We start from the raw sequence: 25,934 nt of genomic DNA on the forward strand, positions 1-25,934 counted from the left end.
GAAAGAAAATTCAAGTCGGGTCGACTTGGACAACATAAAATTATTTGCTGGACAACATGAAAGGGTGCATTTTTGAAGCTTTTACGAATGTTCTCCGATTATGGGTAATTCATTTACACCCTCGGAAAGTTACAAGTTGACCTTGCATTCATTTCTTTGTTCTTCACCACAAAATTCTGAGGGGAGTGATCACATTGCCTTCCATGGGGGGGGGGGGGGGGGGGGGATTTCCCCTCGGATTACCGACCTTGCAGACAAGTATTCAGTGAAGAAACAAAGGGCAGAAAACGCTCATATGGTTGATGACAAGGATATTGTTTGAGAAAAAAATTAAGAGAGTTTCTTTTCTTAACTTTTGGTTTGTTTATTCGCCGTTAATACCGGAATATAGGTTATGTGCCTTAAATATTTTGATTGTACATAAAGGCATCCCAAATTGTTGCAGCATATATAACATTAAAATATAAATTTCAAGTCACATTTTTTATTTATAGATCCGACATGCAGATCATGGAGCTCTAGCCTGAAAAGTTAATAGTTTTTGTCAATTTTATAAGCTGATTGAAACTTGGATTTGGAAGCATACCGAAACATAAAAATCATTATTAAAACGATCGTTGCATGTAATGTATTCTAGTTGGAAAAAAATGTATTTGCAAATTAAAAAAAAACTTGGTGAGAAAGAACCTGATAAAACTGTCTGCAGTCGTTTTACCTTATTTAGGGTCTTTTGTTAATTGCCGGTTGCAGGCTGTAATTTTGACACTTGTCGTATACAAATCAATTAAGAGCAAGGCACGTATACGGTATAGGTTCGGTCCGCGGTTAAGGGTAGTTCATTCACACTGCACCAAGGCAACGAAGAAACGCTGTTAGACTGGCACCAAGAGGCCGTTACTGCAAGCACTAGATCTGCTTTATTGAAGTCGTGGTAACAAGCAGCATACGAGGATTTATCTGCACTGAGAAAAGAGAGCGGCCCAAAAGACCCTCAAAAATCCCTTCTTTTGAGTGTCAATGAGGCGTATAATTTACCTGTTTGGTAAGTACATTGTATTAAGCATTTGCGTTTATGTATTTGGAGTAATTTAGAGCAGTGGAAATAGAAATGATCGTACATTTTGTGATTGACTTTCGACATGGCCGGCTTCTGAAAGTGAAACGTGGTGTAAATAGGGGCCTAATTGGGATATTGGACTTTGGAGCATGGAGGAAGGACAACCTCGTACCCAGGGTGTCGAACAGTACGCGCCCATCACTACCTGCTCTCTCACCCTGGTATTGGATCATTTGCATGTGCAAGATTTTTGAACACGTATGCAAATGAGGAACAGTCTGGTGCCTGGATTAGCCCCACTAGTGTGGCCGTCGGTATGCTGCGCTGAACCCAAGGCCACACACCGTGGTCTGCGCACTACTGAGGACGTTTTCATAATTTCAACAGCGAATTTCTTACATATGGTTATATTCTACGATGTCCCAACTTTCACTTCTGGGATGCTTGGGTGTAATGATGTTCAATTTTCCAAGATATTCTTGAATCTTTCTGGAGCCCATATGCACTCGTGAAACGTCTGGTGATGGCAGCCATTTTGAATGTGACAAGAGATGACCTCAAGCTGTGACGTCGCGTTTATGCAAATTGCTTGTCGAGCGAGGGCGCGAGTTGCAAATGCGACGGCTGTTTCCTGTACCATGCATTTATCGTCTGGGGGCCACGTGCACTGATCTCTATTCAGGATCTACGGCAATTTCAATTGGGGGCGCTGTTCAAATTCGACGATTATTAACACATAACAGAATGGTGTACCGTATTTTAAACAGGCGGACATTAGACCAGTATAATGTTTTTGGGTGTGTCACGCGGGGGGGGGGGGGGGGGGGGGGGGGGGGGGGGGGAGGGGGTTCGACTTATTCTTCAGGAATTTGTATGAGAATTTTTTTGGGACAGAGCAGGGGGGGGGGGGGGGGTGACCCCCAAAAAAAACCCTCTGGATCCGCGCCTGGTCACAAGCCAGGAATGTTTCATTTACATGTAATACAAAGAAACAATGCCATAGGCCCTATTAAATTATAGAATTCGAATTAAGTCTTTAAAAGCATTAGTTATGTAACAAGAAATTGAATCAGTTTTTTACAAATGTATACAGTCGAGTCTCGTTAATACAAACTCGTTCGGACCTAGCCAAATTGTTTGTTATATCAGAATTATGTACTAAGAGGAACATCAGTCCCATTCATTGTGCACATAAATGCACAGTCGGGACTAAGGCTTTATGTTTGTTATAACCAGAATTTTGTATTACCAGAGTTTGTACAAACGAGATTCGACTGTACTGTATACATTCCGATACAACTGCATCATTAATTGCAGCTCGATCTTACCATTTAAGGAAACTGTGACTCTACATGACCAAGAATTACAACTGTTTTCCTGAAATAATCACCCGTGGATTGATGACATCACTTCGTAACTAAAATTCCAAAACATTTTTTTCTCTCTATGTCATTGTTAAGGATATTGTGCTTAAACCAGATTTCCACCCCCAACATTTGCCAAAGTAAAGGGATAAATAGCAGTTTTCACACTCTTTCATAAGGTATTCACAGGTAAATCATTTTTATTTATATAATATTATGATTTGATTTGTTATACTAAAATTACAGTTATAATGTGAAAGTGAAAAGCTACTGTGTCACGCGAGTCACGCATTTGTGTCACGCGAGTCACATTTACTTCAGGCCATTTCTTACAACAAGGGATATTTGGCACAATACAACTTATACATGTATTGGGTGAGGGTATTAAGTTCTAAGTTCTGTAAGAATAATTTTTAGAACACTGGTAGATCCATAGGAAAAGCTATTTGAATCAAGGGATGTCAAAAATCCCTTTTTCTATCCTGTCATGCGAGTCACGTCAAAGAAACTGTGATACATGAAAAAATAGCGATTTTAAAGTAATCATATAAAGACTAAACCATAAATTCACAATGCCCTGACTCAAATACATGCTAATTTGAGTTGAATAAATGCCAGGTTAACAACAGTAATGCATTAAAACTTTACATTTTGTTCAAATGTCACGCGAGTCACCATGGAATGGCTGAGGAGGTGACCCCTTTCTTGTTTTTTTTTCCCCAAGATGGCAAATTTTCCAAGAAGGCCGATGGATTTTTCCATTTTCTCGACTGTTTTGCTGATAAATACAAAATTTATTCCAATGGAGCCATACCCCTTTGACGTCATATGGCCTAGCTACAATTTTGTTGGGAGCAAATAAAAAGACAACAGGCACCTACCCCTAGAACTATGGCGCTCCATGCTCCTCTAAGTTACAAGGAGCACCATAGTTCTAGGGGTAGCTAGGACCTAGGCCTCTTATATGTTTTTTTTTCATGTGCCATAAGTAATAACGTACGGGATATTCTGTATTGAAGGAATGTGTTCATCGGTAGTTTTCCCCTTAATTCTTCAATCTTATGTCCCAGTTTCTTTCCAAGTCATTGTCTTTCCAATTAAATCTCTTATATTTTCATTTCATTTTGAATCTCCCCCAGGATTAACTGGTTAACAAAAAACCTGCGCCCCGTCCAACAATCTTGAAATTATTGCGTCGCCATGGGTTGTGGTGGCTCCAAATCCATGAATGTGCCCTCGGGGCCCTCGGACTACAAGTACATGGTCCAGCAGACGTGGGACCATGTGGGCAAGACGTTGGCGAGAGGAGCATCCAAAAAGAACCTGGTCATCAAGCGGTCGGGATGGAAGACGATTCGCGTCTTTGTGTCCTCCACGTTCAAGGATTTCCACGCTGAAAGAGAAATACTGGTCAAAGAGGTGAGTTAATCCAACCGTTGAAGGGCCCATATGCAATGTAAATTTTTTTAATGCGATCCTTGAAAATGCATCTTTGTGTCCCATTTAACCTTATTTTCAATTTTCGTTCTGCCATTTTCAAGGGTATTTTGGTGCCTTTTTTGGTTCTTATGTAGTGCAAATTTCCATATTCATGAGCAAAAGTGTGATGTCATTTCAGGCAGAAACCTCAATATTTACATATATTTCAGCACCGAAAGTAGCCAGAATTTTGGATATTTTGCTGTTGTAAATTTTCTTTTCTTTGTCAATTCGTTTTTGTCATGGCAGTTAGTACATGTATGCCAATAAGCAAACTTTTCTCACGGATGCTTTCAATGAGCAAATTTTGGGCTTCACAATTTGAGCGGAAAACCTCCTAAACTGAACAGTGTCTTCCTGAAATGACATCACAGCATCAGCGCCCTCAGTTGTCCGGAGGGAGCATGAACAGGCCTTTTTTAAAAAAATATTTAAAGAAGTGCAACATCAGGCTGTCATGTTTAAAGCTCTTTCATGCTTAAAGTCATTCTAAACGACCACAAAAATAAACAGTCAGCGGCAATTTAGAAAAATTTTGCCAGTCTGAAATGATATTGCAGAGTTTATTTGGTTGTAATGTACACTATCTCTCAATGCAAACAATTATATAAGCTTACCTTTTTGTGTTTGAGCTAAGTGAATATTACAAGAAAAATGGGAGAAAAAAAATGATATTTAAAGTGTTTCATTGTGAAACCTATTTGAAATATGAAGTCTGTACGACTTTAAATAAAATGATTTTGGTGGCGATGGATTTCATGGTAAATATCTTTTTCTTTGCCCCAGGTTTTCCCCGACTTGAGACAGTGGTGTGAGACTAGACGATTGCATCTTGTAGAGTGTGACCTGCGATGGGTAAGTTTGTTCAATCTCTTTTGCTCTCTATCCCTTTTCAGGAACGTTTGCTGATTTTTCTTAGTAAAGAAAAGAAAACATTGCCTTTCTATGTGGACTTCATGTTTCACTCCATTATTTTCCCTTTTGTATGTTTTAAAAGTGTGCTGTCTTACAGGCAGAGCGATTAGCCAGTGAGTGATTTATTTGCAAAACGAAGAAAGAAAAATACATTTTTTATTCATTTAGGTATTTTTTCAGTCAGAATCTTTATTTCCAGAGTCTGAGTTTACCCTTAGTTTTAATTAGCGCTAATGTGCACAGAAAACATGCATTTAACAAAATCAATATTTTATTGAATAGATTTTAGATATAGCATTTCACCGCAACATTGTTCTGACATTCTTTCCAAAATCAAGCAGTCCGTGACCATCTCTCGTTACTCGAAACAAGCACCAGACGAGAATTTCCCAATGCTTAAAAAGAGCTCTTTCCATTTTTTCGTTGTGATTACGTTTTAAGTTGTTAATAGATTATTGACGCAATTTGATATCAGTTAAATACCCTTTTAGACTATTACCCAATAATTTTCTGGAAAAAATGTTGCAACCTGACGCCACTTTTTTTCTTCATATATCATCTCAATGAAGGTCAGTCATTGCTAAAATGAATGAAGGACATGAATCTGGGACTGAGAAATATTTCCAATTTTGTGAGGAAATACTTGTCTTGACTCTCCATAGACTTTGTACACAATCGCGGAAGTGGCGTCAGGTTGCAACATGTTTTTCCAATGTTCCTAATGACTACAACTGGTTTGAACACATGTAATTCCCCAGTTTACATAAATGCCTGAAATAGTTCTCACAGTCCCTGTTCAATTCACCATCACGGTATTACAAGCCCCAAACCATTGAAGTTGTTTGTGTTGGCACCATTGTCATTGTTTGAACAGAAAGCATGCATCTTGAACGACTTCACAGCCCAAGAGCCGATCCCATTGTTTGCTGTTTCGCACGTGTGTTTGACCTTGGCAACAGTGTATACGCATTTATTAGTTGCCTGGCAACCACAGGCCCTTTGACAACAAGTCAAATACATGTAGAGCTGAATTGCACTTGCATGCATGTAAAAAATACTTTCAGTTTATCGCTGATCGTAATTTTTGTGACTTGCATCGGTATTCAATGCACAGTTTACACGCGACAAATTAACAGGTCTTTGTTGCATTTTCTGGTGGAATTGAAAACATTTATTTGCATTCAACATATTTCACATTTGTTGTGCACAAGGAAAAGAGACAAGAATAATATTTTAACCCTAAAATATTTCCATTGTTGCAGGTTTTAATTGTGTTATTTTCTGATGGAAATTGCAAAGAAATTATTTGCATGCAACACAGTTTCACATCCACTGTGTGTAAGGAAAAGAGCTAAAATCATATTGAACTTTTAACCATGCAGTTTTCCAAATTGTGGTTCCACTGATATACACATATCAAGCAGGAAAATCTATTGATGACCCGACCATAATCCCAACCCATGTGAAATCTCTCTCATATCCATTTTGACCAATATAGTAGGGAAATTCCAGCATTATAAAATTTCCGTAGCAGAGCTTGTTGAGAGCTCAGTAAATACACTTGAGAATGTATGTTTCAAATCTTATACATCCATCATCTAGTAACGGTTAGGGAGATTACAGACTAGGAGTTTGGGATCATTTCTCTGAATCATTAAAAAGATTCCATGGTTAGGCCAAAAAAAAAAAAAATTCGGTCTCTGGTCAGCGCGCGCGTCGATTTTAATCATGCGCGTCGATCTTTTTTTTCCCCAAAATGTTCCGCGGTAGCTCCAACAGCGCCCTCTATTTCCGCACTTCCTCAATTTTTTTTACCAAAGAGCACCAAGGAATGGAAAATTGCACCAAGGCAAATGATCGAAAGCACCAAGGCAAATTATGGAGGACACCAATGTACATGAGGACACCAAAAAAGCAAAATAGTACCCCACCTTGTCTGTACAATCCAAGCTTGAAGAAAAAAAAAAAAAGCCAAAAAAAAAAAAAAAAAGCCGCGTGGCCACGTCAATTCCGGAACTTTGGTCTGACCAGAAACCAAATATTTTTTATTTTTGGCTTTAATTGGCTCCGTCACGGATATGACACTTATCTTTCATAACGCTGTAATTGCCGACAACATTTCCGACATATCTGACTCCTGCATAGGTTGACACAAAAATTATTGCAATCAGATTGAAATGTACTAGACATAATCTGCATTCTGCCTAAATTGTTAACAGAGTTTGTGGGCGTTTTTGAAATCAGGGCTGCATCCTAGGCTCAAGCTTCATATTAAAGGACTCTGCCTGTCATGTATCCATACAATATCAAATGCAATATGAGCCAAACCCCAGGGACAAATCCATGGTTTCAAAAAAAAAAAAAAACCAGCCACATACATGTATCCCCATTTTTACCTTCAAAATTTGTTACTTTTGACAGGGAGTTCCCAAAGACACATCCACCGAAGAGACACTGCGTCTTTGCCTTGGAGAAATCGATCGTTGTTACCAAGACAACGTCATGCCTTTTTTCCTCAATCTCACAAGGTATGAAAGTATCCAAGTTTGATCTTAATTATTATTCTCTCAAACAAAAGGGTAATTTTTATCCCAGAAAGGGTGATATTACGATAGTGTATTCCTTCTGTGTGTCTGTGTGTCCGTCCGTGTGTTCCAGTTTGGTTAGGTTAACTGTTTAGTGCTGTCATATGAAAAGTCAGACTTCAATCTCAACCAAACTTGGTGACAATAATCCTTGGTACGGGGACTTAAGATGACTTGAGACATTTGAGGTCAAAAGGTCATCTATGGGTCAAATGAGGTCATTGTTCATTTTGGTTAGCTACACTGAAAAGTGTGCTTACTAACTTACTGTATAAATACTGCCACCATGCCAGGAAGATCGCACAAGTTCAACTTGCAGTACTTTTTTTTAGTTGGAGGGAGAGGGTCTATTGTTGCTCTTGATTAAATATTCAACAAATTTCTCACATTACAGTGAGCGTTGCGGTTGGATCCCAACCCCTTACGATGTACCCGAGTCGTTAGCCAGGGAATACCGCTGGGTACCAGGACTGTCGGTCACCGAAATGGAAATACTGCACGGCGCGTACCGCATCGACAATCCCAACTGTAAGCATTTCACGTTTTTGGAAGTCTGCTAGCTTTTGGATTTTCTTTTAACGGTCTCACAGACTTAATTTTGGCGAGCCACTGTCACTGGTGACTCACACTTTAATCTCAAGGTTGCGCCACATGAGGCCCCCTTCAATGGCAGCTAGCACAATGCTTTTCGCCATTAAAGAGGGCCTTCGTGCTAGAAGTGATGTCGTGCCTGGATTGGTCTATAAAGGCAGCTTGTTCCGGGTAATCTAAAAAAAAATTAAAATAACAAAAAAGACAAATGTTAAATCCCTGTAATTTTTGAGAAAGTTGAAAAAATGCACTTTAATCTTTCTGGGGTTCGTTTAGGTTGTGGTACATTTGGTTGCCTCCAAGTTGCCTGTAGAAAACTTGTATGATTTGGCATGTAATCTACAAGATTGGGGAGTGAAGCATAGTGGTTAGGGTTCATTACACATGATCAGAGGGTCAGGGGTTCAAATCCACCTACTGGCCAAATGTTGTGTCCTTGGGCAAGCCACTTTATCCCACTTGTCCCTAACCACCCAGGAGTATAATGGATACCAGCATTAGCTGGGGAGTAACCTGCGATGGACTGGCATCCCATCCAGGGGAAGTAGAAATATTCTCCGTTGTTTCGTGCCAAGGAAACTGGAGATAAACACCGGCCCGATGGGCCATATTGGCTCGTGACAGACTTAACTACTTTACTACAACAAAATCACAATCTCTGATCATCAACTGACTACTTCTCAAGAATAGTCCTTAGCCATATTTAAGATACCCTATATAAGAATATCCCAGTTGGTGCACAATTCTTACGTTTAATTTGTCGTGCTTTCCACTTTTCAGCTCTGTTCATGATCCGGAATTCCTCGTTTCTGAAGAACCTCCCGGAGGAATATGAGAAGGACTTCGTGGACCCTAACCCCATCGCCCCTCACAAGCTGGGCATGCTCAAACAGATGCTGAAAGGCAAACTGGTAGGTTCAGGAATGTTTTGGGTTGGAGAACAGTTAAATGCTGGGTCTGGGTCCCATTTTACCCGTCATGTTGGGGTTCAAGTATTTTTTGCTCAAAAGTGCTGAAAGTGTTTGAGCAAATGCATGAAAAACATTGTTTCCAAAAAGGGTATTATTTCGCAATCATGACAGAAACACTAAACATTGTGTTGTTTCTCGCTCTGTGCTTGTTAGACTTTTCAGTGTTTTTTGGTTCTTTTTTTTTTTTTTTTTTCATTTCCAGCGTGATCGAGTGAAGTGGTACGACTGCGAGTTTGCCGGAATTGACGAAGATGGCAAGGCTGAATTTAGTGGCTTGGACGAATTTTTCTCCAAAGAGGTTTGTAGCTCTGCATTTAAAGAAAACCTTTTAAGTACTAAAAACGATGCATCAAAACGGTCAAATTCCTTTATAGAATCATGTCTGAATTATTATACATCTATCATTTTTGTCTTATTTAAACCTCAAATTTTGTTGTATTGTCTTTCCATAGCACCTGAATGTTGAGTTGGTGATTTCAAAAGTCTTAGGCCCAATCAGTTGATCTTTCCTTGAAGGGAAAATTCATTAAATTTCCCCCTTTTTTTTGCTTTTATTCTGTGGTTAGGTCTTTTCCTTCTTCAAGTGCCGTATCGAAGCCCAGTACCCGTTGGTGGATGCCAGCCAAGATCCCTATCAACAAGCTAAGGAAGCTCATGAGGTAGGGGACGTATAATTTCCGTGAACGTTACAATTTCAGTGTCATGAAATTTAGTCTGAAATTCAAACACGGTGGCGTTCAGAAATTGGGCACAAAATCGGCCGAGTGTTCCCTAACGTGGCACACTGGAACAACTGTTCACTGCAGAAGTTTGTTCTGCAGCTTCACAAGATTGGAAAACTCTACTTCAGATCTGACAGCTTGCCTCAAACTGAACTTTGTGATTTGAAATGTTTTACTTCAGTCTTTCTTGAAGAGTCGTGGCGCCTCCGTTCTGGGCCGCAACGCCATCCTGGAGAAGATCGAGCAGTACGTCGTGGACCTGGGTCAAGACAAGACCTTGATGATCACCGGTGGAGCAGGCACGGGAAAGTCGTCCATCATGGCCCGCACGGCCGACGTGGCGCAGACCTTGGCTATGAATAAGAAGATACCTGGGTGAGTACGGAGTTGGTAGTGCGCTAACAACGGAGGGCGCTGTGCATGATAACCAGTGCGCGTGTGAAGGATGCTTCACTGGTTCCCTGGAGAAGATCGAGCAGTACGTGTGAAGGACACTGCACTGGTTCCACACACTATTCATAGGTTATGTAATGGACGTATACCAGTCTGCACAAGGCAAGATGGCGTCTAGTGGTCCTTCAATATGGGTGCACTTTCTCAATTTTGTTACCATTGAGGGGGTGCTTGTACCCTGGAGTTGTTTGTACTGATCTAAGCTTCAGTGCAGTTTTTATAGCAATTTTGTTTTTGAAATTTTGATCGCAGTGGCGGTGGGCAGGGTTGGCACGTCTTCTACCATTTTGTTGGTGCCGTGCCAGGTTCCACGGACTTGGAGAAGTGCCTGAAAAGACTTCTGAAAGAATTGAACCAAGTTAATGTAAGTAAACACCCAAGTTTTCCACACACAAAAAATAGAATATGAAGTGACAGGACAATTTTCACTTTCACTTTTAATGTCAGAAACAATTGCATTCAAATATAGAGTCAGTAATTTGTGGTGTGAAAAAAAATTTGACTTTCCCTTTTTTGAAATTCCGTCCAAGTTTCAACCAAGCTGTTTGATGGTTCAACAAGTGTCTTTCTACAGATGAAAATGGCCGAACCTTTTATTTATATGTCAAATAATTTGTTGAAGATCTTGGAGAAAACCCAAAACCACTTGGAAGCCGTACAGTTTGCTTGGAATTCATCAGTTTAACCATTGCAATCTGTGGTTCTCGATCAAACTGCGTACAATTTCTTTCCGCCTTTACCAATTTCAAAAAAAGAAGACATTTTCTTTTCTTTTTTACAGGAAGCAACGATGCCAAAGAATCTGGAAGCGGCATGTCAGTTGGTCTGCAGCGTTCTGAGCAACCCAAAGACTAGACCTGTCATTATATGCATTGATGCCCTCAATCAGGTTTGTACAAAAAAACAGAATGGGGAAAAAAATTAAAGAAAAATCTTTCCTTTAAAATGTAAGAGTACTACTTAATTTTTGTGTGTATAAGTGAAAAAATTGTGACCCATTCTGGTAAGATATGACCTAAGTTGCACTATGCATTTTAAGTAATGTTCTTTTCAGTGAAAAAAAGGTGGAATAATCTAAAATAATAAAAAAAAAACCCAAAACAGAAGAAATCATTTTTAAAAGTTTGTTTTGCATGCTCAACATGTACATGTGTTAGGTATACACAGTTATGATGCTTTTGATGAATCGAGTCCAACAAAATCAACATTTGGATTGCATTTTCTTCATGAGTTGTGTTTTCTCTATTTTGCTCTTTACCAACTTCCTTCAAATTGAGCTGATGCATACAATTTGAAACACAAAATTTACAATGAAAAAAATTGTAACTGCCTTGAAATTTGTCGTTCCCGTTTAATAGTTTGATGACGACAAGTCCTCCACTCTGCTCAGCTGGTTGCCACGGAAACTGGCGCCCCAGGTGCGAGTGATCTTGGCCATGATCAATGACACTCCGCCCCACAAATCCCTCGTGGAACGTCCTAATAAACCGCAGGAGGTGGTCGTCACACCGCTGGATATGGAAGCTAGGAAGGTAGGGTACTAAACCTCATTTGAAGTCCCTTCATTACTTAATACAGTCAGGTACCTGACGATTAGCATGGGGATAAGCTAGGAAGGTAGGGTACTAGACTTCATTTGAAGTCTCTTAATTACTTTATACAGTCGGGTACCTTACCATTAGCATGGGGATAAGCTAGGAAGGTAGGGTACTAGACTTCATTTGAAGTCTCTTAATTACTTTATACAGTCGGGTACCTTACCATTAGCATGGGGATAAGCTAGGAAGGTAGGGTACTAGACTTCATTTGAAGTCTCTTAATTACTTTATACAGTCAGGTACCTTACCATTGGCATGGGGATAAGCTAGGAAGGTAGGGTACTAGACTTCATTTGAAGTCTCTTCATTACTTAATACAGTCAGGTGCCTTGCCATTAGCATGGGGATAAGCTAGGAAGGTAGGGTACTAGACCTCATTTGAAGTGTCTTTATTGCATGATTCAGGCTAATCATACAGTCGGGTACCTTGTGATTAGATACGCCCAGGGATAAGCTTGGCAGATAGGAGACATTAGACATAATTTGAAGTCTCTTTATTCCATGAACAGTGCTGATCAACAGTCAGGTAGCTAACGGATGCAGACCAGTAAATTGGTCCAAAATTGCCTGCGCCGGCCAAATCAAGATTTGCATGCCCTCAAATTCTTTGGTATAAGATCATTTTGTGAGCTATGAACTTGAGGGTTTGTAAAAAAGAAGGGGGGAGGCCGTGCACAGGACCGTAACCTTGTATTTCTGTGAAATTCGAATGAAATTGGGTCCTAAGAGTGCTCTATTTTGCAATGGAGCACGCATCATTTTTCAAAATGGCGATGGGCTTCAGGAATATTTTTTTGGGGTAACATCCTCGGATGGAAATTTCGCCCAAAAATCATTGGATTACCCCCCAAAATCGAACATGCGTCCAAAAAAAATCCTTTTCTCTCGTCACATAGGAGATTGTCACGGAGCTGTTAGGGATGTACAACAAACGTCTGGATGCTGCACAGATGGAGAGTCTCTTAGCTAAGGAGTCTTCTCAGAATCCTCTGTGGCTGGCCGTGGCTTGCGAGGAACTCCGTGTGTTTGGACTCTTCGATCGTCTGACCGACAAAATCAACAACATGGCAGACGGGCTGCTTGAGTGAGTTTTCCTTGCTTGTTCAAAAGTAAAAGCATTACAGTGGAGCTCATCATATGTTAGGCGTTCTAGCAAAATGAGACAGAACTGGGCAGAGGTCGAAAGAGTTTTTGCGGGTATTAGGAAAAAGGATTAAATTCTCCATACAAAACTGTTTGTTGCACTTTACAGGCATGCAACTTTTCCTCGGATCAGCTGATTTCCTCTTTTTGTACTTCCCATGTGTGCCATTGAAAATAGAAAAACACTGTACAAAGTCTTGGAAAAATCTGAATTTCCTCTTTTTTTTGTGACTTCCCAGTTGCATGCCTGACTTTAATCGGACATTCTGTTGCAAAGTTATGGCTGTTTGAAGTTCACTTTTTATCAATTCGTCAAAAAAGTAAAATACTGTGAAAAAGGCCTTTACAGTTTGAGTTTTGTAGTCGTGAGAATAAACGATGCCAATTGTTTTTCCAGAAAACACTTTTATTCCAGGATTTTTAATATTTTTTCTTTAAAAGTAGTCACATCAAAGATTTCAAATATCAATAAATTTGAAAATTTTAAAAAATCACCCCGTTCAGTTATTTGCATTTTTCTCCACTACGGCCTTTGCCCAGTTCCATGTCATTTTTCCATAACGCCTCACAGATATGATTTATCAGTACAATGACATCTTCCTCCAAGTTGTCTTAAAAAAAAGAAGTCACTGCCAGAAACTGTTTTGTTCGGAGAATATTATTGCATGAAACACATTGGTCTTTTGTATTCCATTGATCAAACGATTCTTAACAGATCTAACGAGACCGTTTTGGTTTGCAGATTGCTGGAGCAAGTGTTCACGCGCTTTGAGCAAAAGAACGGCGGCATGTTGCTATCGGCAACCCTCTGTCTCCTGGAAACCTCGGCAACTGGGCTCCTTGAGACGGAAATTCTGAAGATCCTTGGAGACGAAGACAATCTCCTGCCTCAGGAGAAGGATTCGGAAACGGGCAAAGGTAGGATTTCCTGCCTCCTTCTAAAACTTGAATCTAAATTCCTGGTCTTTTCATATTTTAGAACATCCCTTAATCCTACAAAAACCTACAGGATCTCTGATGTGCAGGAAACCAGTTGAGTATTCTTTGCACTTAAGCCCCACGGAAAGTCAAAATGGCAGGTCCCTACCTTCCTTAATTCTACAAAATCCTCCAAACCTTTCCATGGAGTTTAAAATGTCTGGGAAGGTTATAGGGTTAATTTAACCAATTAACCCTAAACTAGTGTGTTTTGTCTTCACTCAGTTGGTGTCGTAGAGCAAGATTGGGTGAGGACCGTTAGTCGACTTGTGCTTGATTCGTGGCGTTACTTACTAAAAACAACGTGCGAACGCCTCTAGTCAAAGGCTGGTCAAAGCATCACCACAAATCCTCTTGATCCTGGCTCCCTGCTGTGCATTATGATATGCGTGGCTATTGGTCACCAGGGACGGAACCATGCCCTGACGTGGTCCATTTCCAAATGGTCGACTAGTGAAATTAGTCGAACTATGGTTAACCAAAGTCCTTGCCTGAACTTGTTCATAGCTTCGCCCTTTAGTCAGATCATGGAGGTAGGAATATGTGGCCCAGAGTCGCGATGGCTGTCATCAAAGGGCTATTCGTGACTGGAATTCCGAAAGGACTTGTGATGGACATGTGGTGGACTCCACTACAGCACTAGGACAAACTGAACCCAACTTGACGTTTTGTTTCACAGATAAAGGCGCCGAGAAGAAGAACAAAGATGTCGGGCCTCTAGCGGCGGCCAAGTGGGCGGTGGTCTTCCGAGCTCTCAAACCATTCCTGCGACCGTTTGGGGAGAGCGGGGAGGGAAGGCTGGACTTCTACCACCGGGCTCTCAGCAAAGCTGTCCGCAAAAAGTAAGGTTCTCTTTTCTTTGGAAAGTTTTCTTCAAGACAACTGGGGGTGTGCAGTTTCCAATAATGTAGTGTTCGATATTCCCAACTTGGACTTGATATTGTGTTAGATTTCAAAATTCACCAATCATGTTAATCATACGCCTGCCTTTTCTGGCCGCCAATTGGGATCAAGGGCGGATCCAGAACACAAATTTGGACCCAAAAAGTGGGTCCAAAAAATTACAGCGTGGGGTTCAGTGCCCGCTTAAGGGCCCCGAAAGATTTACATCATCGTATCCTCAAGACATCTCATGCTTGTTGAATATTTGAATGGAAAAAAAATATTTGGATATTTTGGTTGATGATCTAACATTCAAATATTTGATGTATTCGGCATAGCTTTCAAGACAACTGTTAATTACGGATGTGCAGTTTCAAGTGTACTTATTTTCACAAAATTCTCACCTGAAATCCTGTCTAAAGATCAGATGTATTCTCTTCTTTTTACACATGTCCAGGTACTTTTCAAGTGAAAGCGATTCCCCGGTCTCGGACCAGATGTGGTGGCACAAGAAACTGGCTGATTTCTTCAACGAGTCGGACCATGTCGAACGCAAAGTTGAAGTAACTCCCTTTTTTTGTTATTATTAAATCTTTAATAATGAGAAAACATTTAGGTACCAAACCTTCAAAACACGAACTGAGCTATATTAAGTATGGATTTGGGAAATCTAGATGTAGTTCTGGTGTCTGAGTCTTTTTTGGGGGGTCAGTTTTGGGCCAAAATTATTAACATTCAAGATTCAACTACATGCATACAGCACAGTTTTAGATTCTTAATTTGAATTTTTTTTTCATCAACATTCTGTTCAATGAACAATTTTTTCGGTGTAGGACTTGAACATGTGACCTTTTGAACACCATATAGACCATTTTGGGCACGCTGTCGATCCTATCATGAAGGCCCCCTTCAATGGCGAAAGCATTGTGCTTGCTATTGTTTAGGTAATCCGTCACTGGACAGTAGCTTTGTACAAAAACTTGCCAGTGAAGGGAGTCTCATGTGTACACAGTGATCACTTGCCAGGATTCGTCCACTGAGCTATCCAGCCTGATGTTGGCAGTCCCAAATTTTTAAATAACTTTGTTTATTGGATGCTAATCGAAAGCCCTAAAAGGTTTACCTAGTATTATTTGATGATTTAAAATACAATTTTATTTGATTTAATAAAGGAACTGCCGATTCATCTTCTTAAATTGGAAGACACGCAGCGTTTGACGGCTTTCTTGACCAACTGGGACGTCTTTGATAAATTGTACAACGAAGATTACAGCACTTTACTCCTCAAGTACTGGCGAGAGGTGAGCTAGCAGTCCATAAAACAGAACAAATATTGCAATCAATATTTCGCTGAATAAAGAAGTTTACTAGAGTGGGATTCAACCTTTAATTTCCAACTTACCAAAACTCTTCTAATGTCCAGCTTTATTTTAGCAACCACTCGATTTATCTGTTCAATTCAGATCAATGGGTATTATCATGTGGAGTGTCATGGCCTAGCGGTTAAGAGCACCGGACTCATACTCTGGTGTTTCAGAGACAGCAGTGGCGTGGGTTCGAGCCCGCCGGCGGACACTTGTGCCCTTAAGCAAGGCACTTAACCATTATTGCTTCGTCCTTTGGATGGGACGTTAAGCCGGAGGTCCTGTGTGTTGTATAAGGCCTAACGCACGTAAAAGAACCCAGTAACACTTATCGCTAAGAGAAGGGGTTTGCCCCGGTGTTTCTGACCTCCTAGTTATACTCCCTTGTGGAAGTCCTTAGGAGAAGAACCAACCAAGAACCATAATATTAACCAGTTCGCGCCGGTTGATGTGTATACATGCAAAGGTTTTGCGGAATTGGGAACGGATGACGGATAAACACGAAACGAGCAAGGCCAGAAATATATCTGTCAGCGACTCGCTTGGCAGCGAGCGAGGCCGGAAATATGAGGGTGATGGCTTCAACCCGCCTGGCTTGAGGTCGAGTGAAAAGTAATCCCGCGTCTCGTTCTGTTCTTGTCAAAATAATCCCGGCGCGAACTGGTTAAAAGACAATTCAACTATTCATGACATCAGTAATATCTGAGTTTTTATCTTTTTTTTTTTATCCTTTTGCCAGGGTCACGGCGAGGGATGGCAGAAGATGATGGGCAACAACTACAGAGAGAATCTGGAGAAACTGGTGGCGAGTGAGGATACTTCTAAAGAAGTCCTGGCCATGCGCTATGAGCAGATATCTAGAGTTGTGTGAGTGTTTGAGAGTGTTGTAGCACTCCCAATGTGTTAATAATAATAAACAGTGCAATAAACGGCGTTGCACTGTCATTTTTATTGGGGGGTAAATATTTATTGAAAAGGGCACGTGCACACCCGTGCTGAAATGTAGACAGGTTTTTTCTCCGGACCGTGACTTGGCCTCCATAAAATCAAATAGTGGGGGAGGGGGGAGGGGGGGGGGGGTACCATCTTTCGGTGGGGGCGCTGTTCAAAACCGACGATTGTGCACACTAATGGACAATATATGGTGCTTTTCAGTGCGATACATGCAAGAAATTAAAACCAAAGTCAACCGGAATGGCCGATGGGACACAAAAGGGAACAACTTCTTTTCAAAAAGGGCACTTGTTCAGAAAAAAGGGCACTTGTTAAAAAAAGGGCACTCTTTACAAAATATTAAAATATAAAATATAAAAGGGAACAATTTCTTTTCAAAAAGGGCACTTGTTCAGAAAAAAGGGCACTTGTTAAAAAAAAAGGGCACTCTTTACAAAATATTGGGGGGGGGGAGGTAAGCGCTGGTTTTTATTAATTACGAAAGTCTTTGTGTTTGTCCCATTGGCTCGTGAAACTGTTGGTTGGTTGGATTTGTGAGGTTTTAAAGGCTTGAGAAATTTTCTGGTTTATTCTCTTTTGCCTTTTGAAAAGAAGCCTTCATTTTCATGAAGTTGTTTACGATAAATAAAACTGAACGATAGGATAGAATAGCCGACATAATGTTTGATTAAAATCTAATAACCCAATAATCTGTTGGTCTAAAATGTAACAAGAACCCGATCGGGGTACGATTGTTCTTGTGCAGTAATCAATCGGGAGAGCACACTGCCGCCATCACGTTGCTGGAGAAGGCGATGGAGTTGGAGCAGGAGTTGGGAGCCAGACCGGAACGGATGGTGGAACTCTTTGCCCTGACGTGCACCGTCTACGATGACGTAAGTCTGGGAGTTGCTTTCATTAACCCTCCGAGCAGCAAAGTGGTGATTTGATTCTCCACATTTTCCAAATATGGGCATAATTTTTTTTTCAGTGGGCCCACTGAATAAGGCCAAGCTTCCATGTAATCCTCACCCCTACTATACACCACAAGCCTGTAGACTCCCATTGGCCAGACCCTAACCACTGCAGAGTAAGGAGTGTTGAAAGACAGAAGCCAAGATGGTGCCCGATGCCTTTGTGCAGTAATGGGAGATCTTGGTGGCCAATGCCTAAGTGCCGCTGATCCCTTTGTGTCAACCCCTCGTGCCGCCAGGAGCCCAGATAGGTTGTAAACAATCCCTGGCCATGTGAATGACCTATATCTTGTGCATGTACAGGCATGCCAGGGTTATTGACCTTTAAACACATGTGGTGATAAAATACTCCATGTGGGTCCACGGTGTGATTTTTTTATATAAGCTGCTCGGAGGGTTAAGGACCCTTCTCATGTTTGGTTGGACCGAGCCTTGAGAAAGCCGTGGCCTTGGGGGAAACCTGGCCCTCAGGATTCTATCCGCTCCGTTCACAAGTACCCCCTCGCCGGCAAAGAGAGTACAGTTGGGGGTGACCGACTGACGCCATCTTGCCTGACTGCAATTCATTTGCTGCGAAGCGCGGCCACTGCGTGTACATAGTACAAATCCCCTGGTGAACGTGCGTCACAAACAACGGTGCGCGTCAACCAGCGAAATGTCCCGCCGATGGGACGTTGTTGCGTGGTAAAAGGGCGCCCTCTTTTGTCGGCGCACGGAGCCCATAAACTCCAGGCTCTCTGGAGTATTTCTGACAGTCCTCATTGCTGATATAAATTTGAGGAAAATTTTAACTTGTACATCAGCTTGTAATGTCTTTATCTTCAGTTTTTAGCTCGAATTTTTTTCATGTTCTAAAATTCAGCTGTCCGATTTTAGACTCAGTGTTTTTTTTTCATAACACAACATGGATTGCATACATCCTTGCTTCCTTATTGAAAATTATAGGCTTTCTTTTTAAGATTTTGAATTTGAGATTGAGACATTGAATTTTTCTCTGAATTTTCTTTTCAGAAACTGAAGCTGTATGAGTACGTTGACCCCTGGCAACTTCGTGATCTCCGGCATGTTATCAGCTTTGCACGGAAGTCCATCGCGCTGAGACAAACTCTGGAGGGCCCGGTACACAAGGTAAGTCAACTTGTTTGTGTATTTTCTAACTGTTGATTCTCAGACTTAAAGCTATAGTCCATCATTTGAACACTTTTGTTGCTTCAAACGAACAAAATGCACAAATAACAAATGATGGACTATATCTTTAAGGGGCGAAAGAATAATGACCCCTACTTCCCCCTTAACCTGTTTAAAAAAATATACAACTTTCCCCTCCCCACTGTTTGTATCACAAGTCCTCACAGTCAATCAAGGCCAATCGCATGCCAATCACAAGCCAATCACAAGACAATCACAGTCTAATTGTAAGCCAATCACAAGAAAATCACAGTTTAATTGTAAGCCAATCACAAGTCAATCACAAGTCAATCACCGTTTATTGTAAGCCAATCCCAAGTCAATAAGACAATCGCAGTCTAATTGTAAGCCAATCCCAAGTCAATAAGACAATCGCAGTCTAATTGTAAGCCAATCACAAGTCAATCACAAGACAATCACAGTCTAGTTGTAAGCCAATCATATGTCAATCACAAGACAATCGCAGTCTAGTTGTAAGCCAATCACAAGTCAATCACAAGACAATCACCGTTTATTGTAAGCCAATCCCAAGTCAATCACAAGTCAATCACACTCTAATTGTAAGCCAATCACAAGTCAATCACAAGACAATCCAAGTCTAATTGTAAGCCAATCACATGTCAATCACAAGACAATCCCAGTCTAATTGTAAGCCAATCACAAGTCAATCACAAGACAATCACTGTCTAGTTGTAAGCCAATCACAAGTCAATCACAAGACAATCCCAGTCAATTGTAAGCCAATCGAAAGTCAATCACAAGACAATCACAGTCTAATTGTAAGCCAATCACAAGTCAATCACAAGTCAATCACACTCTTATTGTAAGCCAATCACAAGTCAATCACAAGACAATCACAGACTAATTGTAAGCCAGTCACAAGTCAATCACGAGTCTATCACCGGTCAATAGCACATCAATCGCAAGTCAACAGCACGTCAGTCTCAAGTCAAAACATAAGTCAATCACAAGACAATCACAAGTCATAAGTCAAGTCAAGTCATCGCTTGTTAATGTTGACCTTACTTGTGGTATGAACCATATTTAACATGACTATAAAATGTGTAAATATTTGTTCCTTGCAACTTGATGTCTCACAGTACAAACTGGGACGAATCAAGATCCAGCTAGCCTTCAATCTGCAGGCTTGGGTGGAGTGCGGCGCGGATAACACGCTAAGCGTGGAAGAGGCGGCTGAAGAAGGCAGACAGCAAATTGAGAGCGCCATCGAGATCTTCAAAGAGGTAAGCAGTAAGCAAGTGGGACACTAAGCCTTGTGTAATGATTACGATAAACCACTTCGCGTCGGATGACGTGTTAACACGATCTGGCTGATTCTACACACAGGCACGGCTGACGGGTTAAAACGTCAAGCGTGCCACGACTCGCCTCCAGATGACGTTTTAACACTCTAATCCCCCATTTGTTTTGTACGCACACACCTAGTCCGAGAAGTCTGTGGAGGCGGACTGTGTGTTGTACTTGAACTTGGCAAATCTCTTTTTGAGGTGACACTCGAAAATGGCACGGGGAATGCATCTTCTTTAAGCTCTAGGGAATGCATCTTTAAGCTCTAGGGAATGCATCTTTTAGCTCTAGGGAATGCGTCTTTAAGCTCTAGGGAATGCATCTCTAAGCTCTAGGGAATGCATCTTTAAGCTCTAGGGAATGCATCTTTAAGCTCAAATGAATGCATCTTTAAGCTCTAGGGAATGCATCTTTAAGCTCTAGGGAATGCATCTTTAAGCTCTAGGGAATGCATCTTTAAGCTCTAGGGAATACATCTTTAAGCTGTAGGGAATGCAACTTTAAGCTGTAGGGAATGCATCTTTAAGCTGTAGGGAATGCATCTTGAAGCTCTAGGGAATGCATCTTTAAGCTCTAGGGAATGCATCTTTAAGCTCTAGGGAATGCATCTTTAAGCTCTAGGGAATACATCTTTAAGCTCTAGGGAATGCATCTTTAAGCTCTAGGGAATGCATCTTTAAGCTCTAGGGAATACATCTTTAAGCTCTAGGGAATGCATCTTTAAGCTCTAGGGAATGCATCTTTAAGGTCTAGGGAATGCATCTTTAAGCTCTAGGGAATGCATCTTTAAGCTCTAGGGAATGCGTTTTTAAGCTCTAGGGAATGCGTCTCTAAGCTCTAGGGAATGCATCTTTAAGCTCTAGGGAATGCATCTTTAAGCTCTAGGGAATGCATCTTTAAGCTCTACCTTACCCAATCCTGCAAAATCCTGCAATCCTCCAATAATTGTGATTTCTTGCTTTTTTTTCTTTTCAGCTCGATGACGTGGGTCACCTTGCTGACTCCATCATGACGAAAGGTGTGTTGGAAGAACGTGGGAGCGAAGAACAAAAGAAGGTAGCTGAACACTTTCTCCCTTTGTCTAAAATTTATGGTTTTTCTTGAACTGTATTTAATTTTATACTGCCCTCTATTGACCGTGGTATAACCAAATTCCTTTATCTCATGATTTCGTATGCTAACAGCAGACGACACATTGCGTGGGCATACTGGTTCATGTGACTAAACTCAACACTTTCTTCGTTCAGTTGTGACAGATTTTTTGGGCTTTATTTTTCAGTATTATTTAGAGGCTTTCGATCTGTGCCTTCAAGCGTACGGGGAGTACAGCGTTCTGGCAAGTCGGATATTACTGAATACGGGTATCATGTATGAGGATATGCGCAAGTACGATGAGGCTTATGGCTACTATATCCGATGGCAGGACGTGTGCGAAGAAGTAAGTACATGTCAACAATTTATAGTAAAATTTTAGTCTAATTTCGTGAAGCTCGTAAATGTGGATATGTGCAGAGCGTAGGAGGTTTATGCCTAGGAAAATATTGGTTAAAAACGAAAGTGTAATGCAGTGAATATTCCTTGCGATTGCTTTTCAGGCATTTTTTTTTTCCTGCTTTGCGCATAAATGTGCTTAATCCATTATTCTGCTTTTAGGAGAGATATGAAATTTACCCAGATACGAAATTTACATAGAAAGTTTTAGTGTTGTTCCCCGGCTTCAATTTAAAAAGTGGATGGTTAAAGCTACAGTCCATCATTTGTAATTTGTGCATTTTGTTCGTTTGAAGCAACAAAAGAGTTCAAAATCTAATGAAGGATACTGAGCAACTAACCTGATGAAGTTTCAGCTGAGCTTCAGCTGTACATTCCGAGAAAAACAGCATTCTAAGATTTCAATTTCAAATCAAAAGTTACTGAATCATGTTTTGAATTGTTTTGAATTGCAGCTAAATACGCGACGTTGCGCACTGATCCGACGAATTATAACAACCGCGCGCGCGTGTGCGTCGTTCCAATACTTGTGCGCGCTGCGCTGAATAACAGAACGAACTACTAATTTAAATTTTCCTACGGTGCTTCTTAAGAATCACCGTTGGAAATGCCTTCTTTCGTTGATTACTTCAAAATGACAGCTTCCCAGAAAGAATAATTTCACAGGGAGTTTAGTTCCCTTACTATCTTTCAACCAAGTATGTTTTTCAACAATAATTACGCCAGTTACTTTTCGGATGGCTGCAAATGATGGACTATAGCTTTAATTGCTACCTAAGCTAGGAGTCATCAGGGAATTGTCAGGGGACCAAACTTTCCCCAATATGCATTATGGAAACAGTCGAACACTACAATGGGACAAGTGAGATATTGCAACCCCTGAACTCCAGCCATGTCCGACTTGCTTGACAACAAACAGCTAAGGGCAAGTTCGGGCAAGGACCATTAGTCGACTAGTGGTTGATTTGTGACGTACCTTACGCCTGCGCACTAATAGCAACGTGCGAACGTCTCTAGTCAAACGCTGGTCAAAATGTCATCGCAAAACTTCTGGATCCTGGCTCTCTGCTAGCGTTATGAATGCTCGCGGCTATTGGTTACCAGCGAAGCAACCAACCCCAGTAGGCTGGTTCCAAATAGTCGACTAGCAAAGTCAACCGCCGTCGACTAGACAGAGTTCGGGCAAACGTTAGTTAACCATTGGTCAACTATAGTCCTTGCGCGAACTTGGCCAAAGCTACACATACCTATCCTGTTCCCATAGACCAGTGTGTTATTACTAGCCGTAGTCTTATAAGGCCATGTCTGAATTACTTGGCTTTGCCTGGAACTTACACACATGCCTATGGAAGCCGCTGCAGCCACTTCCAATAGACTCTATGTATTATTGCCATCCATAGCAAAATAATTTGGACACAGCATCATTCTCATGCAGGGTGTCCCAAAAAAAATGCTCCACTCTCCTTTTTTACAAATTCAATGCATAAATTTGTGAACAATCAGCCATAGGTGAACAATTGTTACGTGTGGTTGATTTACAAATAGGTATTTTTAGTCAAAGTCCAATAAATGGACAATGCCATGGTTGGTTGGTTTTCTCTTGTATGCTTGACAACGACTGATGACTGGTCTTTCATAATAGATACCAAGTAGAATTTTTGAAAAGCACACTTGACAAAATCGACATTTTAAAATTGGTGATTTGAGTCCCCAGCGCAGTTGGCAAGTTGAGGCGAGTTCATATTTAAGCATTTCTGTCCCTAGTGGATTGATAGTATGATCCAATTTTTTTTGGTAGATAACAACCAAGACACATAGCATTCTTACCATGCATAATAAGAAAGTGTATGCATTTAGGTTTGCTTGAATTTGTAAAAAAAGGAGAGTGGAGCATTTTTTTTGGGACACTCTGTATAGCGTGTTCGATTACCTCCCTACGCTTACTTGTGCAAGCACGACTGCTTTCGATTTAACGCTCACATGACTTCTCGCGCTTACTCGAGCCTGGCCCAAGTAACAGACCTTCTGAGCCAGTTACTTGGGTAAGTATCCCAGAATACAATGCAGAAACATGGCGGCTAAGTCTAACGCTGCGGCGGCGTGGGATTGAAAAGTGTCTCAGCTTCACTTCACACGAGTACTAGACGACGGGAGGAAAGTTAAGTTAATTTTACACATACCCGGCATTTCTTATTCTTCATCCTCATCTTCATCTGGATACATGGCAGCAACAAGCAAAACTTGGCCCATGCCGCCATGGGGTGCAGAGTGGGTTCAGTTCTGTCCATGTTGGATGGCCGCCTTGAACAACTCAAGGGACTTCAGGGAGGTGATGGACTGGGGGAGTTGATTCCAATCACTTTGGAAGAGCACGTACCGTGGCAACCATGGCTTTTGACGGCTCAAATCCATTTTGCAAAGGGGATGTAATCGCCACATGACCTCGAGTAGCCTGCGATAGTTCATTTATGGCTACAGACTGTGCATGTGCATTTATACCCAAAACGAAAGTATGCTAAGCGCGAGAGAAGTCATCGAACACGCTGTAATTGGTATAGTTGGTATTCCGAGTTCTGTCTTTGTCTCAGTCTCGTTGTGTTTCCCTGCTAATGCAATTATGTTTTCCACCGTCATCCCAGGTGTTCGGGTACCACCACCCGCGGACCCAGCGATGCCGCAACTGCCTCAACGAGCCCATCTACATAGGAATCGCCAACAGGGTCGCCAGGGAGGCCAACCAACGGTCCAGGGACCCCAACGAAAACCGAAACGCTGACGAGCGAGTCGACATCGATGACGACGAAGACCCGCTAGATGACGAAGATTCAGATGATGATGATGATGAAGGCACTTATGACAACGACCTAATTGAGAATAACTAGAAGATGGCAGTGTTGAGGCGAAGAGTGTTCTACTGTTTCCAGAATTCAGGGCTGCAAAGATTTACGGATTTTGTTTATAAGTATAACAAAGCCCTCAGGATTAAAAATTGCCAAATGTTGCTGTCTTTGAAGGACAGACGATCGCTGTACGCCTTCACTTGGGTCTTTCCTCTAATGTGAAAACGCTGTTGGTTTGGGCAAATTAGTCATGCCCATTTTAATCAAACATATGCAAACCATTGCGCAGTGTTTGAGTCAAAGTACTTGTGACGACATTATTTAATAAGCCTCTTCTACTGTTCTAAGAACTCAGTGTTTGCAAAGCTTATGGACTATATGCATAACTACAACCTTGGGGGTAGAACTAGTCCGGAAATTTGGGGCTCTCAAAACTGTGTATGAGAGTCCCAAAACTTAAGGTATTGAAAACATGCAAAGCAAGAAAATAGACTGGCACCTAAAACAACCAGTCCAACACAGCTTCAGTACTGCATCTATCAACCATGCTAAAAGAATTTAAGAAACATGTGGCATGAAGCGGGAACTAGTCTCAATTTTCTACACATGTGTCCATAGTCAAGCCACCAGACTATTGACACTGAATGAAGAGGTCAGTCTTTTCAAATAGTTGGACCATGGATGGACATGTACCAGTCGAGTATTTAGCCCCATTTTGAAATCATTTGACTTCCCTCTCATGTGCAAAATATTGAAGAAAAGTCTCCTTTAAAAATTGAATTGAGTCTGCAAACTTGGTTGGTGAAATACTGAGGACATTTTCTTTGCTCCAGTGGAATTTTTGGAGAAATTTGCTGGCTAAACTGTGAGTAAAATGGGCCTGATTTATTTTTGCACGTTTCAGAGCACTCCAGAGCCCTGTCTGGGGTAGAACATGCCAAACGTTACTATACGAGAGCTGTTGTATGCCAATACTTGGGTCGTTCCTCTGGCGTGAAAACAACATTGGTTTGGGCAAATAACTAATGCAACAGCCGTTCTCCACCTAAGGACAAGTCCATAGTTCCGTATATATATGTGTGTGTCGTCTCACCACAA

The 25,934-nt window shown here is 41.2% G+C and overlaps 1 protein-coding gene across 1 annotated transcript; it reads left to right on the forward strand.

Moving 5' to 3' along the window:
- The first annotated feature begins 941 nt into the window (after positions 1–941).
- On the forward strand, positions 942–25,387 carry LOC119722434 (telomerase protein component 1-like). Its single transcript, XM_038192552.1, has 24 exons — positions 942–1,042; positions 3,561–3,840; positions 4,687–4,755; positions 7,237–7,343; positions 7,795–7,928; positions 8,772–8,902; positions 9,165–9,260; positions 9,529–9,621; positions 9,866–10,059; positions 10,390–10,501; positions 10,919–11,026; positions 11,496–11,669; positions 12,632–12,819; positions 13,621–13,796; positions 14,536–14,698; positions 15,196–15,301; positions 15,911–16,039; positions 16,842–16,969; positions 17,802–17,931; positions 19,021–19,137; positions 20,298–20,441; positions 21,481–21,561; positions 21,785–21,943; positions 24,636–25,387. Exons 2-24 carry the CDS (start codon positions 3,622–3,624, stop codon positions 24,876–24,878), a joined length of 3,201 nt encoding a protein of 1,066 aa, XP_038048480.1. The 5' UTR covers positions 942–1,042; positions 3,561–3,621; the 3' UTR covers positions 24,879–25,387.
- The last annotated feature ends 547 nt before the right edge of the window (positions 25,388–25,934 follow it).

This window comes from Patiria miniata, unplaced genomic scaffold (assembly GCF_015706575.1).
Source record: "Patiria miniata isolate m_02_andy unplaced genomic scaffold, ASM1570657v1 HiC_scaffold_15, whole genome shotgun sequence".
Taxonomy (NCBI): Eukaryota; Metazoa; Echinodermata; class Asteroidea; order Valvatida; family Asterinidae; genus Patiria; species Patiria miniata.